The sequence below is a fragment of the Antechinus flavipes genome, chromosome 5 (assembly GCF_016432865.1).
Source record: "Antechinus flavipes isolate AdamAnt ecotype Samford, QLD, Australia chromosome 5, AdamAnt_v2, whole genome shotgun sequence".
NCBI lineage: Eukaryota > Metazoa > Chordata > Mammalia > Dasyuromorphia > Dasyuridae > Antechinus > Antechinus flavipes.
Genome location: NC_067402.1, coordinates 220,596,433 through 220,617,813, shown reverse-complemented (window position 1 = coordinate 220,617,813; position 21,381 = coordinate 220,596,433). Strand labels below are relative to the sequence as shown.

The window sequence follows — 21,381 nt, the reverse complement described above, 5'->3', positions numbered from 1 at the left end:
TTCATCAATGAATGGGTGTTACATCAGCCAAACTGAGATGGACTGGGGAGATCCTTTTTGGAGGATCTGTGGAAAACCATGGATAAGAATCACGGTAGTCCCAAATCAGTAAATCATATGGGCAGATGGACTAAATCAGTGTTATGCCAACCCATGAACCTCAAAAGTACTGATGAATTAGGAGAGAGTCTATCCTATGCATGTGAAGACATCCCCCATGGAATGGAAGGATAAGAATTTGTTCTAATGTCCATAAAGGTAATAGAAATGGGCACTATGAAGTGAAGAGTTGAGTCAGATATCAAAGATACCAAGATCATCCACTGCATCTCAGATCACCACCAATTATCTTGACTTTCACCTTGACACGGGATTTCAGTGACTTTGGAAAACAGAGTAAGGTTGACAAATTTGTGCAGCTTTACCTCATTTAAATTCTATGCATTCATAAGTCAAAAAATCATCCCATGGCATCATTGATCCTCTTTGAAAATGGAGGAACAACAAAAACTACAATAACATTATATCCTGCTACACTTTGGAAATCCTAGACAGGAAGCAAAACTAAATTTTTAATTATTGTTTGGATTGGAATTCTAAAGAAATAGAGACAGCTCAGATAGAGATAGAGAATAGAGATATGTGACAAATCTAAGAAAAAGAGTTTGATCTCTCTTTTTAAAGGACAGAGTCACCTCAGGATTTAACCTGACTATATGTTCCAGGGTTCTAAATTGAAAGTGGCTCTCCATAATCAAGGGAGAAGATGAGTATCCCAGATCCTCTGAGCTCAATAACAGTTGTTATTGTTATACTACATTTTTATCTCATCAGAAAACTTTACCAATGTTGCCTCAAGTTTTGGAAAGGGTAAGTGATGTGTGTGTGTGTGTGTGTGTGTGTGTGTGTGTGTGTGTGTATGCAATCTCTCCCCAACAGGGATCAAAAATGGTTGTGTGAGGAGAAAGACAAGTATTAATTTCAAATTTATTCATAGTCTGAGAGGAGATAAGTCCAGGTAGTGGCAACAACTAAGAGAGAGGGGCAAAGATAAATGTGCAAGGCAGGGGTCTGTGCTCATTTGCTCTAAAAGGGAACCATAGGAAATATGGTCACAATTGTAAAATTTCTGGATGCCTTACCGATAATCCCAAATGTGAGAGTTTCATGGTTGAGAAAGAAGATGATTTCCTGATTCATCCCATTTCTTTGAGTGAGAAGATCACCCACTTAGTTCCTGAACAGCATCTTGCTTAATTAGGAATAACACTGAGGTACATTGACAATGAAGGAAGATGTGATAGGAAGAAGATAGCATGCTCAGCAGCACCAAGTTGTTGTTGTTGTTGTTGTTTTACTTTGTTAGAAATGGAGAAAAGAATTCAAACTAGAGTTTGCCACTATGATATTGGAAAAGATGGAGTAGGATCCTGTGAAATACTAAGAATCTAAGGGAATGGTATATCCAATGCCCTTCTGAAAAGAGCTAATGGACAGTTCAAGTGCTTTATGTGTTCATGGTTTTCTGTGGAACTTTAACTTTTCTGCAAGTTCTGGGGGATGAAATAAAGTCTGCATTATCACTTAAAAAAGAAATTGAAAGAATAAAAAGAAATTAAAAATGAAGAAGAAAAAGATTGAGAATGGGGTTGTTCAGCGAAAGAACTCAGGGAAATGAGTGTGAACCACAACATAGAATCCCCAATCCCTCTATTTTTGTCCACCTGCATTTTTTATTTCCTTCACAGGTTAATTATACACTATTTCAAAATCCTATTCTTTTTGTGCAGCAAAATAACTATATGGATATGTATACATATATTGTATTTAACATATTTAACATGTATTGATCTATCTGCCATTTGTAGGAGAGAATGGGAGGAAGGAGGGGAAAAATGGAACAAAAGGTTTTGCAACTGTCAATGCTGAAAAATTACCCATGCATATATCTTGTAAATAAAAGGCTATAATAAAAAAAAGGAAAAAAAGAGAAGGGGAATGTTTTTTCTTCTATATGGATTTTTATGGATTATGACAAAACTTAGAAGATAAGTTCTACAAAGACTGGAAAGTTCATTTAACAACGGCTTTGAACAAAACAGATGGCTAATGAATGTTTGTTGAATATTTTAGGATAATATTAGTGAATAAGATGGTTAAAATCAAGCAGATCTGCAAAATGGGAGAGGTGAAAGCCTTGATAAGTGGGGATTTCTATAAACTAAGAAAAAGGAACTTTGAGATGGCTTTAATATGATTAACATGACTAGTCTATAGGTAAAACATCTTTAATATGAGAAAGTGTTATGGAAAACAAGACAGACAGTTTGTATTCATTTGACATCCAGATTGTAATCGCTTCTTATAATTTTGAAACCAATATACACTTTTTGAAAGAATCTCTAAAAGCTTGGATAACTTGCTTATTTCTGAGGGTATAAATGAAGGGATTCATCACTGGGGCCACAGAGGTTGCAAGCACTGATACCACCTTGTTCAAAGCCACTCCTTCTTTTGCAGAAGGTTTCATATAGATAAAGATACATGTGCCATAAGTCATGGAGACAACAATCATGTGGGAAGAACAGGTGGAAAAGGCTTTTTTCCTTTGCTGGGCAGAGGGGAATCTCAGAATAGTATTGATAATATAGCCATAAGACAAAATTACTAAAATTAAGGTGATGATGAGTGTCAACACAGCAAAGGCTAAAACCATCTTTTCTATAAACTCTGTATCAGAGCACGTGATCTCCAGCAGTGGTGATGCATCACAGAGAAAATGGTTAATGATGTTGGAATCACAGAATTCTAGTTGAAGACCCAGGCTGAGTGGTGGAAGGATAATCATCAACCCAGAAAACCAACAACCCACCAGGAGCCGGTTACAGACTCGGCTGTTCATGATGGTTGTATAGTGCAGGGGTTTGCAGATGGCTACATACCGGTCATAAGACATAGCAGCCAGTAAAAAAAATTCTGAGGCTCCAAGAAGGATAGCAAAAAATAATTGGGTGGCACATTCATTATAGGTCACAGTGTAATCCCCAGTTGACATGTTGTACAGAAATCTGGGAATACAGACAGTTGTGAATGATAATTCTAAGAAAGAAAAGTTCCTAAGGAAAAAATACATGGGGGTTTTAAGGTGGGGATTAACTAAAGTAAGGGTGATGATGGTCAGGTTTCCAGTTACACTCAGCATATAGGTCAGAAATAGAAAGATAAAAAGCAGAACCTTCAGGTATGGATCATCTGTCAATCCCCGTAGTATGAATAATGTAATTTGTGTATGGTTCCTCATTCCTGACCTCTGATTTTTGATGAATCTGTAGGTAAAACAAAGAGAGAAAGAGAGAGAGAAAGAAAGAGGGAGAGAGAGAGACAGAGAGAGATAGAGAGAGAAAGAGACAGAGAAAAAGAATAAGGAGAGAGAGAACAGTTTTGAGAAGGATCTTCACAAATGATTTAACAATGTAATCTGAATAGAAAACTCTTGAAATCTTTCCCCCCAATACACATATTCCCCCCCCCCCATCCACATCTCTGGATGAGAAGACATACAGCAAGGAGTTCTTCTTGGTGACTTTGAGTTGTATAATATATATATATTGGGTTATAGAGTTTTTATAATGTCTTTTGTCACCTACATGAATTTCATGTTTTTCAAAGTTCTCTACCACATCCCATTTATTTGGAATAAGCATCCATGTAAATTTGTATTTTTTTTAAAGTTTTAGTGCTCTCATATGTATTTCTTTACAATAAATCCCTTTGAGACTTAGACAAATTGTTGAAAAAAGTCAAATATAGTGATCATATCTGATATTTGGAGGCAGCTTGGGGTGTGGTGCAGTGGAGAGAATGAGAGTGGAGAAAGATGCATCTTCCTGACCTCAAATACAGCCTGAGACACTTACTAGCTATATGGTCTTGGCCAAGTCACTTAACCCCATTTGCCTCAATTCATCTGCAAAATGAACTGGATTAAAAAATGGTAAGCCATTCTGGTTTCTTTGTCAAAAAAGAAGAAGAAGAAGAAGAAGAAAAAGAAGTTACAAAGAGTAAGATATTACAAAACAAAACAAAAATTCCATGCATGAACAAAAACCAACAAAGTGACACTTCATTTTGTACTGGCAGTCATCCACCACTATATTGCAAAAGGTATGTTTATGTCTCATATTTTCTCCATGGTTTAAATTGGCCATTACAATTCATCAGAATTTGGTTGTTCTTGGTTGTTTTTGTTACATCATTGTCACTATTGTCCTATTAACTGTACTTACTTCTCTCTGTTTTAGTTAATATAAATCTTCCCATCCTTTCCTGAATTCCTTATGGTGTGATAGTATTCCAAGCCACAATTTATTCAGTAATTCCTCAGCAATTGAACATTCACTTCTGTCCAGTTTTTTGCTACTAAAAAAGAAAAAATAAATTTAGTTAGGACCATTAGGGCTACCTTTTGGTATCATTAAGGTACCATTAGGTTGATATGTCTATGATCTTCCTGTCTTTGACTTCTTTGTGATATATGCTCAGAAATGTTATTTTTAACTCAAAGGCCTCAAATTGTTAAGTTTATTTTATCATAGTGATCCTAATATTTTCCAGATTATTTGGACCTATTTATATCTTCAGCAATAATTTTTGAATAGGCTTTCTATATTGGCTAATTTGTCATTTTAAAAACATTGCTAAAGATTATGAATAAGATCTAATTTACATTCATTTAATTATGAGAGTATACCTTTTTTCACAAAATAATTGTTGATGAATTTCAGTTCTTTTATTGAGAAAATTTTTCAACTCCTTTGATTACTATTCTTTTAGAAAATTGGGTTCTTAGTGCCATTTATCAATATAGCCCATACTCTTTGTACTTTATTACATGATAATTAAGGAATTTTCATGAATTTGTTAACCTTCTTTCAAAGTCTAAATCTTTCTTTCCAGTAGCATATCATATCAAACATCTCTTCTTTATTACAGTCATGCTTACAGAGAATTAAGCATGACTCTATAATAGAGATGAGATGCTTATATAATAATCAGTACTAATAGTTCCCCTCTGTGTAAGTTCATCCCACTTCTGGATTTGCCAGACATTAGAATTCAGCCTTTCAAATATCACAGCTAAGGAAATGCTGACATTTCATGTTCACTACCCCTGGCTACCACTCTTCCTATATTCCAAAGTCCTTTACAATATTAACTTGGAGTTCTATGTTCAAAGGTTCTGGGTACAGATTTTATAAGGCTTATATATTTGAATGGGGTGGGGGAATATAATTTTATTTTGGTATAATTGTTTTTGATTGCAAATCAGAGTTTTATTTTGTACATCTAATATATTATTCTTTAAAAAAAGGAAAAATAGGCTTCATTAGACTGCCAAAAGGATTAAGGTTAAGGATGCTTGTGTTAAGGAAATGCAGCCAAAGAAGATGAAATCCAACACACTAGAAACCACCTCTACTTGATTTAGAAATAATTTCATCCTAACGAATGCTCTTTAATACCTAGACACATAACTTTCACAGAACTCACTCATTCTGACCACTATCTCACAACTACTGCAGCAAGACACTGCATTCCAGGCAAACACTTTCATCAGAATATACCCACCAAGGTTCACAATGAGAGACAGAGCTTTATTGGGTTGTACCCAAATTGAATGCAGGAAAAGATGGTGAAGGAAAAGGGGAAGTCAGAGAATTAATTGTATAGGAAATCAAGGGTTGAAATAGAACTAAGAACAAGGAAGCCATGACAATAGAACACATTAGCTATTCCTTGGAGGGAAAAGAAAGGTGCAGTGCAGCATGTTGTCAGTGAACTACAAAGAGATGCTTAAGGACAATTATAAAAACAGGAAACTTACAGCTCAGAGAAAAGGCCAGGGAGCTCCCCTGATTCCTGACCCCATCCTAGATGAAGGCATCCTATATCATAGTGCTAAACTCCCAACTAGACTTAAAATACCTCCAGAAACACTAAATTTTCTAATTGTCACCCTCACTCAAACTTTTATTGATATTGGGAGAAAATCATTCACATTTTATAGAAACATGAGACTTCTTCACCTTCTCCGAAACAATGTAACCCTTCCTAACATTCCATTTTTTTCTCTCTTCTCTTTTCCGTATTATTTTAATTGTGTACCACATGTTCTATATCCTTCCCCATTACTTTGAATCATTAGTTATATTCTTTCACTCTTTCTGAGTGTCTTTCACATCTTTCTCTGTGAAATATTCCAGACAACAGGCACAAAAATTTCACCTATTTAATGTTATTGGATAAGACCAAGCCAAAGAAAAATCCCAAAGTAGGTAAAAGTTGCCTGTGAAACTTTCCCAAATGAATTTTAGATGGCTTCTCTCCATCCTCCAAACTTGCTTTTAGTATTTTCCAATAACTGCCCAGAAACTCATTATATCCTGATACTATGCACTTCATTTCATATTTCTACTTAAGCAAAACTTCTACAATGAACTGATTAGGTTATAGAAGATTTCACAATTTAATTCATAATAACTTGTGAATAGTTAGTAATGGACTCTTTTGAGTCCATTACATTTATAATTAAAAGTTTATATTCAAAAGATAGAATAATTGTTATTTGAAAGTTGGATGGGCTGCATGGATATGAAGGCAATGCTTTTATACTTACACTATGAAGACTACTATTTACCTCTGAAGAAGATGGGCCTTCTGTTCTAAGAGAATATCACCTAATGTCAATCTTTTATCTGTTGTCCCTTTCTCTATATCTTAAAAAAAGAAACAGTATATATAGCAATTTCTAGGAAAAAAATGTCATGTTCAGACATCAGAAAACACATAGAGAAAATGTAAAAGTTGTACTTTAAGATCTAAAGAACAAGAAGGGTCACTCAACCAGTAAGTATTTTTAAGTTCCTATTATATGCCAGAATCATAGTACTTCATTAGTTGTGAAAGATAAAAATCTGCTCTCAAAAGTTTACAGTCTAATAGGGAAGGATGACTTTGGATAGCAAAACCCAGAATTTTCTCTTTACCTACTTAGAGATGGCAGCCTGTTTGCAGTGAAAAGGTTCCTGCAGGACTCTTATTCTGATGATTGTACACTTTGTCTCTAACCTCACTTTAGAGAGTAACAGATTATTTCCTCTATTCCAGGGGTTATTGGAAATAAAAATAATCAAGCATCTCCTTCTGCTGATGAAGCCATCTTTATAGATGTTTCCTCTGTCTTCACAGATTGTTCATGTGATTCTAAGGTTATATGACAAGGAATCAATTTCTATTTGCAGCAAGACCTGTTCACAGTTGTTTCTCATCACTAATTAATATTATCCAGTAGCTACATGTTTCCCATCCACATCCAATTTTTCTCCGTGTTATATGGACATGTGATAAGGTCTAATGAGAGCAAAGTACAATGTATATCAAACAACAGAATGGTGTGAAAGCCAAAATAGCAGACACATTTTGGCTTTCACACCATTCTGCTGATTGATATTAATCTTGAAATGTCCCAATATTCACCTCACCAAATCTTTTCTTGTAAAATCTGCTGTCAAACTCTGACTGTACTATTCTATGAGTTGATTTTGTGAGTATTCATATGAGTGGTATTTTTTAAAGGTAGTCTACTCTCAAATCACACAATCAATTAGAAATACATATTTCATCCCCATAGCTACATAAGAGGAAAGGGACTCTTTCAATACTTACATTTCTGTAAATGCTCCAATTTTGCTGGGCAGTTTGACTCTAAATATCCTTTATGGGCATTAGAATGTGAGATCCTGGAGGACAAGAGATGAGTTCTTCCCTTTATTTAGATTTCCAGTGCTTAATCAAGTTCCTGGCATATAGTAAGGATCTAAGAAATGTTTGTTTTCTTGATTGTTTTTTATTAGATATAACTCAGTAATGAGCAGGAATATTTTAATTAGCTTCCAGACAAGCTTATACTCTCAGACTGACTTGGAAATAGATACTTCTCTACTTACGATTTGTGAAATACCCCAGATTGCTGTCCTACCTCTTTCTCCCTTTAGCAACTAACTTTAAACTGATATTGAATCAGAGTCTTTTCTCAAGGTAGAAAATATTTAAGTGCATTTGATATAACTAAAGGGAAGATAAAACCATTAAAAAAAACAAAGATCTTCAAAGTCGTGGTCTTGTTTGTATAATAGGAGGTATCACCTGCCTGAGTAAGGAGGCAAAATTCTCTCCAAACTGCATGCTAACAACAAGAGATATTTGTTTTATCTGTGAATTTACTTTTGGTCCATGGGGATCAAATTAAGATACAAATAAAAGAGCCCCTGGAGGCCCAAATTCAACACTGACTAATGAATCTTCCATATGATTAACTTTGGCAAAAGATTTTCATCATGTACTTGTAGAACCAATGTTCACAGAGACTGGTAGATACAATGATAATATCAGACAGAGATTGGCTGTTGGGGCAAGAGGTTGGCATCTTCTGAATAGTTCTTGCATTATTTAAGGGATTATGTATCTGAACTCCCAGGAGGAGCTGACAAGATTTCCTTAGGACATGTCAGATTGAAAGCAGATCAAGTGAATGAGTTATCAATTATTCTATTTTCTATGAGATTCTGAGTTTTCCTTCTCCTTATAAGCCGTAATTTTCCTTCATGCATTTTTCTATCCAGTTGTAGTGCCATACCGATAAAGAGAAGATTATTTTTGTATTTTTTTCACAAATTTCCTAAATGCCCAAGTTGATAAGATAGTGGAAAATTCTGTACAATTAGCTTTCAGTCTTAGTTCAGGTTCCATACATGTAAATATAGAGCACTCTGTTGAATCTACTAGGCACTCACAATCATGCCAATAAAATATCAAACATCCTCCTCATCAATAACTTCTCTTCAGATATTGCAGCACTCAAGTCACATGAAAATATAATTATAAAATATATATTAAGCAAAATTTTCAATGTATAGAATAATTGGAAGGTTACTCATTGTTTTTCCTAGTTCTCATCATACCAATGTAAAAAAAAAAATCTCAATGCTATCAAAATCAATATATTAAAATTTGTATTAATGACAGTAGATAGGTTTACTTTGTCATCAGTCTAACTTTTTTCCATTACATCCAATGTATGATTTTTGTTTTAAATTGGTAATGCCTAATGACTTAAGAAAAGGACCATTTATTTCTAATGTTTTTAATGGTAACAGATTTTGAATTCGGTCAAAGATCTTCATCATCTATCCCAATCATGTGATTTAGTTTTATATGTATAAATTATAAACATAATGTATTCTTTGCATATTCTTCATATGGTAAACCAATCAGTATTCCTGGAATCCCAATCCATCTTGGTCATTAAGAAAGTTTTATGATATCTAAAGTATTATACATTACATATTTTTTTCAGACTTTTAAGAAGTATTTATCAATTGTGATGATGTTTTGCTCTTCTTCGGCTTTTTCTGTCTTCAAAATAAACTATTTGCTATGTGGAAAGGGACAGGAAGAAACGCAAGAAAATGATGCCATCTTGAAAAGATCAAGAAAAACTTGTTTTAAATATATATATATATGTGTATATATATACATATATATATACACATATATATATATTGAGTTTCAATTTTTTTCTCCATTATTTCCCTCTATTTTTCTTTTTATTAGATTGTCTAACCCATTAATACATTAATTTATTAGGGCCATTTTGTTATTTCCTCTTATTCTTCAGAAGGATATTGTTACTATGATTATCTTGCTTTGATGAGTATTTTGTCAGTTTTATGCCCTTCTGATTTAGCTTTCCTATCCAAGATTCTTTGTATTGAAATATTTATTTTTTATTTACTTTTTGGCTTGAGCCTTTCTTTGAACCTTTTTTTCCCTAATCTTAATTAAACAAGTCTATCAACATTTAATTTTTCACTTATCTTCCAATTTTTATTTTTAATGATATTTTTCTACATTCCTTTTTTATTTTAATATTTATTTGTAACATTGTTTTCTTTTTTTAAGTTTTTAGTTTAAAATTCTCTTTCTTTCTCCTTCTGCTCTTTAACCACTGAGAAGACAAATAAAATTATATATATGTGAAAAAATATATACACATGAAATTATGAAAAACATTTCCCACATTAGCCATATCAAAAAACAAAGCCCCCCCAACTGAGAAAATTATACTCCAGTTTCAGATTTTATCAGCTCAGTCTCTAGAGGTTGATAGCACTTTTTTAATGCATAAAATTATCAAAAATATTTTCCCACATTAGCTATATCACAATCACAATCACAAAATAAACCCCTCAAAAGGGAGGAAATTATGCTTCAATTTCAAATGTTTTCAGTTAGTCTCAAGAGGTGCACAGCATTTTTTTTTTCAACTCACATCATTTAGAACTGTTTAACTCCCTATATTAATCAGAATAACCAAGTCATTCATAGTTGATCATGATTACAATGTTTTTGTTGTGGTTTATAATGATCTGGTTCTTCTCAATTATTTGCATCAATTAAAATATGTCTTGTCACACATTTTCTGAAACCATCCCTTATCATTTCTTAAGGTACAATCTCACTCATATACAGAAGTATTTACAATCCATATGTCACAATTTTTTCAGGCGTTGTACAGTTGATTGACATTCCCTCAATTCCAATCTTTGCTACTAAAATAGCTGCTAGAAACATTTTTGTACTTATAAGTCTCTTTTCCTTTTTTCTGATTTTTTGGGCTACTTATTAATACTTAAGTGGTATTGATCAGAAGGGATGAAATAAATTGGGAAATAATTTTTACATTTAAGGGTTCTGATAAAGGCCTCATTTCTAAAATACCTAAAGAATTGACTCAAATTTATAAAAATCCAAACCATTCTCCAATTGAAAAGTGGTCAAAGGATATAAACAATTTTCAGTTGAAGAAATTGAAACGATTTCTAATCATATGAGAAGGTGCTCTAAATCACTATTGATCAGAGAAATGCAAATTAAGACAACTCTGAGATACTAATATACACCTGTTAGATTGGCTAAGATAACAGAAAACGATAATGACAAATGTTGGAGGGAATGTGGGAAAATTGGGACACTAATACATTGTTGGTGGAACTGTGAACAGACTCAGCCATTCTGGAGAGCAATTTGGAACCATGCTCAAAAAGTAATTCTAGAAAGAGACGGGGAAATAGTTATCGTCAGAATCCATTGATTGCCTTTGGAAACATAACTCGCAAGGAAAATACCAAAGAACTCTTTTTGCAAAATACTAGAACTACAGTCTCAAGGCAAAAAAGACTACAAGGTGCCAAACAAAAGCAATTCACATAACAAGGACAAACACTCAGGATTATGCATACAACTTTGATCCAGCAATGTTTCTTTGGACCTATATCCCAAAGAGATCTTAAAGGAAGGAAAGCAACCCACATGTCCAGAAATGTTTGTAATAACCCTTTTTGTAGCAGCAAGAAACTGGAAACTGAGTGGATGGCCATCAGTTGGAGAAGGCTGAATAAGTTATGGTATATAAATGTTATGGAATTTTTCATAAGAGATTATCAGGAGGATGATTTTAAAGAGGCCTGGAGAGACTTACATGAACTGAGGCTAATTTTAATGAGCAGAACCATTGTACACAGATCATTGTACACAGGAACATCAATATTATACGATGATCAATTTTGAGGAATATGACTCTTTTCAACAATGAGATGATTGATTCCAGTTCCAATGATCTTGTGATGAAGAGAGCCATCTACATCCAGAAAGAGGACTGAGAACTGAGTGTGGATCACAATGTAACATTCTCACTTTTTTTGTTGTTATTTGCTTGCATTTTGTTTTCATAGTTATTTACTTTCTTTTTTTGATCGATTTTTCTTGTGCAACAAGAGAATTATATGAATATGTTTATATATATTGGATTTAAACATATATTTAACATGTTAAACAATATTGGGAAATATGGGTAGAGTTAAAAAGCTTAAAAAATTTAAAAAACTAAAGTAGAAAAAAATGGATGCCTATAACTCTGAGATTACAAGAATCACTCAAACTAGAAAGAATGAAAAAAATAGTAGAAAATGGATCCAGAATCTGCCAGGGTTTACAGTAAAGATTCAGCAGCACTGGATTAGCATATACAGAAAGGCAAAGGATCTGGGAATCAACTAATTAACTAATTAATTATCTTTCAACTAAGAATTAACTACTGATTGAAAATAAACATCATCTTTCAGGGAGGTGATTGATCTTCAGTGGAGTGACCTTCAATCATTTCTATTAAAAAAAAAAAACAAATAAACAGAAAATTTAATCTTCAAACACAGGACTCAAAAGAAGGATAGAAAGGTAAACAGGGGAAATATAGATATATATATAATTTCAAGATTAAACAGTTAACATCCCAAATGGAAAAATGATATCTGTAACTCTTGAGAACTGTATCTGTTATTGGAGTAGATGGAGGGGGGCATCACATGGATTGAGGATGTGGTTGTACTTGGACTCTGATTTGAAGTATGAGAGAAAAAGTCATTGGGGTGTGGAAAAAGAATAAAGGGAAGGTATAATGGGACAAATTAAATCACATAAAGAGGCACAAAAGACATATTAAAATAGAGGGAAATTGGGGAGGGGATGAACATTATATGTAACTTGATCTCATCAGTTTTGGCTCAAAGAGGAAATTACTTAATCATTCACTTGGGTGTAGAAATATATCTAACTTTATAAATAATTAGAAGGAAAGAAAATGGAGGGGCTTCATAGAAGATAAACAGAAACCCAAAGAAAAAAGATAAGAAGAGGGTGATAGAACATAAAATGGTGGTGCAGTAAGTTTAAAAAAAAAACAAAATACTACTAAATACAGAGACTAAGAGAACAAAATTATATACAGGAAAGAAAATAGGGTGGGGGGAAATACAAAGATGGTCATCATAACTGAATGTGAATGAGATGAACTCTCCCATAAAACAAAAGTGAATGGCAGAGTGAAGTAAAAAACAGAATTTTACAATTTATTCTTTACAAGAAACACATTTGTCACAAAGAGAACATACAGAGTAAAGGTAAAAGACTGGAGCACAAATTATTATGCTTCAGCTGAAGTAAAAAGACAGGGGGGAAAACTCTGATGTCAAATGAAGAAAAAGTAAAAAATAGATCTAATTACTAGAAATCAGGAAGGAAAGTATATTTTGTTAAGGGTTCTGTAAACATTGAAGTAATAACAATACTAAATCTATATGCACTAACTGGTAGAGAAGCCATATTTCTAGAAAAGCTATTATGCCAGTTACAAGAAGAAATAGACAACAAAACTATATTAGTGGGGAACCTCAATCTTCACCTCTCAGAATCAGACAAATTTAACCACAAAATAAACAAGAAAGAAACTGGGGAGGTTAATAGAATTCTAGAAAATCTAGTTATGATAGACTTATAGAGAAAATTGAATAGGGATAGAAAGGAATATCTATATATATTTTTCTCAGCAGTACAGGATAAGTACACAAAAATTGACCATAGATTGGGGCAGGAAAACCTCCCAATCAAATGCAGAAAGGCTGACATTGTAAATGTCTTTTATATTTTTATGCAATAAAAATTATTTTCAATAAAGGACCAAGGAAAGTTAGACTAAAAATCAATTGGAAATTAGATAATCTACTTCTAAAGAATGAATGGGTCAAACAAGAAATCACAGAAAAAATCCAAAATTTCATCCAAAAGATTGCTAATAATGAGACAAGATACCAAAATCCATGGGATGCAACCAAAGTCGTTCTTAAAGAAAAATTTTTATCTCTAAATAGCTACATGAATAAAATACAGAAAGAGAAGATCAATAAACTGGGCATGCAACTAAAAAGGCTGAAAAAGAACAAATTTAAAACATCCAATTAAATACCAGATGAAAAATTCTGAAACTCAAAGGAGATATTATCAAAATTGAAACTAACTATTAAACTAATTAATAAAAGTAAGAGTTGTTTTTATGAAGAAAACAATAAAATAGATAAACCTTTGGTTAACTTAATTAGAAAAGGGAAAGAAAAAAAAAAAACAAATCAACAATATGAAAACTTAAAAAGGAGAACTCAAGACAAATGAAAAAGAAATTAACGCAATAATTGGGAGCTGTTGTTCCCAAGTGCATGGCAGCAAATCTGAAAATCTAACAAAAATGGATGAATATTTACAAAAATATAAATTGCCCAGATTAACAGAAGAGGAAATAAATTACTTAAATAGTCCTATTTTAGAAAAAAAATATTGAGGCCCTTAATGAAGTCCCTTAGAAAAATGATTTGTGGCTATATGGATTTACAAGTGAATTCTATCAAATGTTTGAAGAACAATTAATTCCAATACTACGTAAAATATTTGGAAAAATAGGTAAAGAAGTCCTGTCAAATTTTTTCTATAACACAAATATGGTACTGATAATTAAACCAGGAAGAGTCAAAAAAAAAAAAAAAAGGAAGAAAGAAAGAAATTATGGACAAATCTCCCTAATGAACATTGATGCAAAAATTTTAAATAAAATATTAGCAAAGAAATTACAGCAACTTATCAGCAGGATATGCTATGACCAAGTGGGATTTATACCAGGAATGCAGGGCTGGTTCAATTTCAAGAAAACTATTACCATACTCAACCATGTCAATAACAAAAGCAACAGAAATTGCATGATTATCTCAATTGCAGGAAAAGCATTTGAAAAAATACAACACTTATTCCTATTGAAAACACTAGAGAGCATAGAAGATAAAGGAGCTTTCCTTAAAATAATTAGCAGTATCTATCTAAAACCAATAGCAAGCATTATCTAGCAAGACTTGGTTCTTCTCAGTGATTCAGTGATTCAAGGCAATTCCAATAGATTTTGGTCAGAAAATGCTATCTGCATCCAGAAAAAGAACCATTGGAAAATATATGTAAATTAACACATGCTATGAGTTGTTTATTTTGTCCTGATTTTTCTCTCCCAACATGATTCATGAGTCAAAGTGTATTAAATTTTACATAATCAAATGAGAGAGATGGAAGGAAAATTAAAAATAAATATAACAACAAAAGAAAAGAAACTAAGATTATGAAAACAAAGTCAGCCAACTGGAAAAAAAAAGATCCAGAATCGTCAGGAAGAAAAATTATTCCTTGAAAAGTAGAATTGGAGAAGGGGAAATACATAAAATTATAAGTGCCCAAGAAATAATAAATCAAAATATGAAGAATGAAAAATAGAAGACAATGTGCAACATTTCATAATAAAAACAACTGATCTGAAAAACTGATCAAGAAAACAAGAATAATTGGACTACCTTACAGTTATGATTTAAAAATGTTGATATAATTATGCAAGAAATAATTGAAGACAATAGATATGAAGTTTTAGGACAAGAGAGGAAAGCAGAAATAAAAAAAAAAAAAAATCCATCAGTCACCACCTGAAAGAAATCCTATGAGTAAAACTTAGGAAACATCATAGCCAAATTACAAAAGGACAAAATATCATGAGCAACAAGAAAAAAAATTAAGCATCATAGATCCACAATTAGAATCATACAAGTTCTAGTAATGGCTATATTAAAAGACTTGGAACACTATATATCAAAGAGCAAATGAATTAGGGTTTTAGCTGAAAATATCATATGCAACAAAGTTAAGCATAATCCTGAACAATATACATATATTCAATGAATTGCCATAGTTTCAGGATTTTGTTGTGAAACAAACTAAACTTAATAGAAAATTTGACATAAACATCCAAAAAAAAAAGATAGGATAAACATCAAAGATTAATTATAAGGATCTCAATAAGGGCAGATTATTTATGTTTCATATATGGAAGTGAAAACCATATGTCTGAGATTATCATTAGTAATTGAATAGTTTAAAAGAAAATCAGGGCAGAACTGAGTGTGGTGTGATTCTACAAAAGCAAAACCATGTGGGAAAAGGTTAAAAAAAGAAGAATCATCTTATATAAATGATGTGTGAGAGGAAGAACTGACATAGAGAAATTAGAAGATCTGATAGTGTTAAAGAGGAAACAAAACCTGTATGTCTTCAAAGTTACAAAAGTCTTCTAAATACAGAAAGAAGTAAGAGGGTAAAGGAATAGGGAATAGAGAGAAATAAAAGAGGGATTTTTAGCAGGAACTCTATTCACATAAGATTTGACTTAAAGAGAGAATAACATATGCATTTGGAAGGGAATATAAATCTTTAAATTTATGATGAAATGAGAGGGTGAGGCAATAGGATGGAGGGGGTATAAAATGGTATATAGATTAATGGAAATGGAATATAATGGGAACAATATATAAATATTTGGAAGGTTACAAACATCTTCTAAACTTAGAAACAAATGAGAAAGGGAAAAGAATGGGAGAGTAGAGAATAAGGGAGGCAACTTTGTAAGTACTCGAGGACAAAGTAGTGGATAGAAGTAAAGCAGAGGAGTTGGAGAAGATAAGAAATAAGAGATACAAACATAACATGAAAATCAAGAGTAGAATTTATTATGCAAAAAAGCAGGGGTAATAATCATGATCTCAGAAAAAGTTAAAGCTAAAATAGGTTTAATCAAAAAAAATAGGGAAACTAATGTCAGCCATATTAATCAATATTGCTCTAGGCTATTTAAAATTATTAAACAATATAAGGTTGGAGTATTGCTGGGGTGTAGAAAATGATGAATTGCTGGAATTAGAAAAATATGGAAAGATTTGGACCTAAGTATGATGATGTTCTATATCTCACAGAAACAAAGGACAAATAAGCATAGTAAGTACAGCTATATAGCTAGAGCTAGAGATAGAGATAGGTAGATAAAATTGAATAAGTAAAAGAAGACCTTCTTTGCCTCAACTCTTACCTAGCCTTAATCACTGAATTTACATTGTCTCAGTCAAACTGAGACTTGAAAAAAAAATAACCTTAATTTAACAAGGACAAGGTCTCCCAATACATCCAGGGTTATCTCCAGTTGTCCTGACCTATGCTTGACCACTGGACTCAGATGGCTCTGGAGGAAAAAGTGAAGCTGGTGACTTTGTCCAATCCATCTCACATGTATCCAAGTCACTTGTGTGCCAGGGCATCACCTCCCTGATGTCATGATCCTCTTTGAGAAAAAAGGATAAACAACAACCTCTGTGAGTAGAGCTGCCGCATTGGAATTGGACAACACACCTATTTCTTTCCTCCTTCCCTCACTTTCTGGCTCCCTTCCTCTTTCTCTTCCTCTTTATTTCTCTCCCTTCCTTATTCCTTTCTTCCTTCCTTTCTTATTCCTTCCTTCCTTTTTTCTTTCTTTCCTTCCTCCCTTCTATTATTCCTTCCTTCCTTCCTCTCTCATTTTTTCTTCCCTTCCTCTCTCTGCACCTCCCTCCATGGACCCCTCTTTTTCTCTGTCACATCTCTCTTCCTTCCCTCCTTCCTTCTTTCTTTTGTACCTTCCTTCCTTCCTTCCTTCCTTCCTTATTCCTTTCTTCCTTCCTTCCTCTCTCATTTTTTCTTCCCTTCCTCTCTCCCTTCCTTATTCCTTTCTTCCTTCCTTTCTTATTCCTTCCTTCCTTCCTTCCTTCCTTCCTTCTTTCTTTTGTACCTTCCTTCCTTCCTTCCTTCCTTCCTTCCTTCCTTATTCCTTTCTTCCTTCCTTCCTTCCTTCCTTTTTTCTTTCTTTCTGTCTGTCTGTCTGTTTGTCTTACCATTCCTTCTGTCCACATTGAGTATCATATCATTAAGTATGGGTGCTTTGTCCAAAAAACATTATTTATCACTGAAAACTCCCCATATGTTTTGGGGTTTACCAGATAAATTTTCTTCTTAAGGTCCCTGCCTTAAACCCAAATTATTTTGAATTTCATTGAATGGCTAACATTAGGTCCCATGTCAAGCCCCAGTTGGCTGGAACTTGATTGACTCAGAGTGAATCTAAATAGCAATTGTTACTGTTTTGACTAGAAACCCTTAGGGCCTTCCCCTCTCAGATTAGATTTTTTTTTACTAGGTAAAAGACACTATTCTTTGCCTCTATTCTTAGCTAGATTTCATCAATGAATGGGTATTACATCAGCCAAACTGAGATGGCTTGGGGAGATCCTCTTTGGAGGATCTGTGGAAAATCATGGATAAGATCACAGTAGTCCCAAATCAGTAAATTATGTGGGCAGATGGACTAAATCAGAGTAATGGCAACCCATGAACCTCAAAAGTACTGATGAATTAGGAGAGAGTCTATTTTCTGCATGTAAAGACATCCCTCATGGAATGGAAAAATAAGAAGAATTTGTTCCAATGTCCATGAAGGTAACAGAAATGGGCACTATTAAGTAAAGAGTTGAGTCAGATATCAAACATACCAAGATCATTCACTGCCTCTCAGGTCACCACCAATCATCTTGACTTTCATCTTGACACTGGATTTCAGTGACTTTGGAAGACAGAGTGAGGTTGACAAATTTGTGCAGCTTTATCTCACTTAAATTCTATGCATTTACAAGTCAAAAAATCATCCCATGTATCATTGATCCTCTTTGAAAATGGAGGAACAACAAAAACTACAATAACATTATATCCTGCTACACTTTGGAAATCCTAGACAGGAAGCAAAACTAAATTTTAAATTATTGTTTGGATTGGAATTCTAAAGAAATAGAGACAGCTCAGATAGAGATAGAGAATAGAGATATGTGACAAATCTGAGAAAAAAGTTTGATCTCTCTTTTTAAAGGACAGAGTCACCTCAGGATTTAACCTGACTATATGTTCCAGGGTTCTGAATTGAAAGTGGCTCCATAATCAAAGGAAGAAGATGAGTATCCCAACTCCTCTGAGCTCAATAGCAGTTGTTATTGTTATACTACATTTTTATCTCGTCCTATTCAGAAAACTTACCAATGTTGTCTCAATTTTTGGAAAGGGTACACAATCTCTCCCCAACAGGAATCAGAAATGGTTGTGTAAGAGGAAAGATATATAACTAATGTGTGTGTATGTGTGTGTATGCATATATATATATAAAGTATATATAAGTATTCATTTTGAGTTTATTAGCAGACTGAGAGGAGACAGGCCTAGATAGTGGCAAAAACTAAGAGAGAGGCACAAAGCTAAATGTGCAAGGCAGAGGTCTGTGCTCATTTAGTCTAAAAACTGTAGGAAACATGGTCACAATTGTCAAATTTCTGGATGCTTTTTTTGATAATCCCAAATGTGAAAGTTTTATAGTTGATAAAGAAAGTGATTTGCTGATTCATTCCATTTATTTGAGTGAGAGGATCACCCACATAGTTCCTGAACAGCATCTTGCTTAATTAGGAAAAACACTGACGTTCATTGACAATGAAGGAAGGTGTGATGGGAAGAAAATAGCATGCTCAGCAGCACGAAGTTTTTTTGCTTTGTTAGAAGTGGAGAAGAGAATCCAAACTAGAGTTTTCCAGTATTATATCGGAAAAGATGGAGTACGATCCTGTGGAATACTAGGAATCTAAAGAAATGTCATATTTAGTGCCCTTCCGAAAAGAGCGAATGGACAGTTCAAGTGCTTTATGTACACATGTTCATGGTTTTCTGTGGAATTTTAACTCTTCTGCATGTTCTGGGGGATAAAATCAAGTCTGTATCATCAATTTAAAAAGAAGTTGAAAGAATAAAAATAAATTGAAAAATAAAGGAGAAAAAGATTGAAAATGGGGTTGTTTTTTCTTTTGTATGGATTTTTATGGCTTGTGACAAAACTTAGAAGACAAGTTCTAAAAAGACTGAACAATTCATTTAACAAGAGCTTTGCACAAAACAGATGGCTAATGAATGTTTATTGGATATTTTAGGATAATATTAGTGAATAAGATGGTTAAAATCAAGCAGATCTGCAAAATGGGAGAGGTGAAAGCCTTGATAAGTGGGGATTTCTATAAACTAAGAAAAAGGAACTTTGAGATGGTTCTAATATGATTAACATGACTAGTCTATAGGTAAAACATCTTTAATATGAGAAAGTGTTATGGAAACCAAGAGAGACAGTTTGTATTCATTTGGCATCCAGATGGTAATCGCTTCTTATAATTTTGAAACCAATATACACTTTTTGAAAGAATCTCTAAAAGCTTGGATAACTTGCTTATTTCTGAGGGTATAAATGAAGGGATTCATCACTGGGGCCACAGAGGTTGCAAGCACTGATACCACCTTGTTCAAAGCCACTCCTTCTTTTGCAGAAGGTTTCATATAGATAAAGATACATGTGCCATAAGTCATGGAGACAACAATCATGTGGGAAGAACAGGTGGAAAAGGCTTTTTTCCTTTGCTGGGCAGAGGGGAATCTCAGAATAGTATTGATAATATAGCCATAGGACAAAATTACTAAAATTAAGGTGATGATGAGTGTCAACACAGCAAAGGCTAAAACCATCCTTTCTATAAACTCTGTATCAGAGCACGTGATCTCCAGCAGTGGTGATGCATCACAGACAAAATGGTTAATGATGTTGGAATCACAGAATTCTAGTTGAAGACCCAGGCTAAGTGGTGGAAGGATAATCATCAACCCAGAAAACCAACAACCCACCAGGAGGTGATTACAGACTCGGCTGTTCATAATGGTTGTATAGTGCAGGGGTTTGCAGATAGCCACATACCGATCATAAGACATAGCAGCCAGTAAAAAAAATTCTGAGGCTCCAAGGAGGATACCAAAAAATAATTGGGTGGCACATTCATTATAGGTCACAGTGTAATCCCCAGTTGACATGCAGTACAGGAATCTGGGAATACAGACAGTTGTGAATGACAATTCCAAGAAAGAAAAGTTCCTAAGGAAAAAATACATGGGGGTTTTAAGATGGGGATTAACTAAAGTAAGGGTGATGATGGTCAGGTTTCCAGTTACACTCAGCATATAGGTCAAAAATAGAAAGATAAAAAGCAGAACCTGCAGATATGGATCATCTGTCAATCCCCGTAGTATGAATAATGTTATTTGTGTATGGTTCCTCATTCCTGACCTCTGATTTTTGATGAATCTGTAGGCAAAACAAAGATAGAAAGAGAGAGAGAAAGAAAGGGGAAGAGAAAGGGAGTAAGAGAGACCGCAAGAGATAGGGAAAGTCAGAGAGAAAGAAGGAGAGGGAGAACAGTTTTGAGAAGGAGTTTCACAAATGATTTAACAATATAATTTCAATAGAAAAACTCAGCGGTCATTCTTGGAATCTTTTTTCCCCATTGGATGAGAAGATGTACAGCAATGAGCTCTTCTTGGTGACTTCAAGTGTAATATATCTTGGGTTATAGAGTTGTTATAAGGTCTTTTGTCACCTACATATATTTCATGTTTTTCAAAATTCTCTTCCACATC

The 21,381-nt window shown here is 33.6% G+C and overlaps 2 protein-coding genes across 2 annotated transcripts; both read right to left on the bottom strand.

The window, feature by feature from the left end:
• Positions 1 to 2,362: 2,362 nt before the first annotated feature.
• LOC127537948 (olfactory receptor 6C2-like) lies at positions 2,363 to 3,301 on the bottom strand. The gene has a single exon (XM_051961315.1). The coding sequence runs from the start codon at positions 3,299 to 3,301 to the stop codon at positions 2,363 to 2,365; it is 939 nt and encodes a 312-aa protein (XP_051817275.1).
• Positions 3,302 to 20,085: 16,784 nt separating this feature from the next.
• Positions 20,086 to 21,024, bottom strand: LOC127537955 (olfactory receptor 6C2-like). Its single transcript, XM_051961327.1, has one exon. The coding sequence runs from the start codon at positions 21,022 to 21,024 to the stop codon at positions 20,086 to 20,088; it is 939 nt and encodes a 312-aa protein (XP_051817287.1).
• Between the last annotated feature and the right edge of the window lie 357 nt (positions 21,025 to 21,381).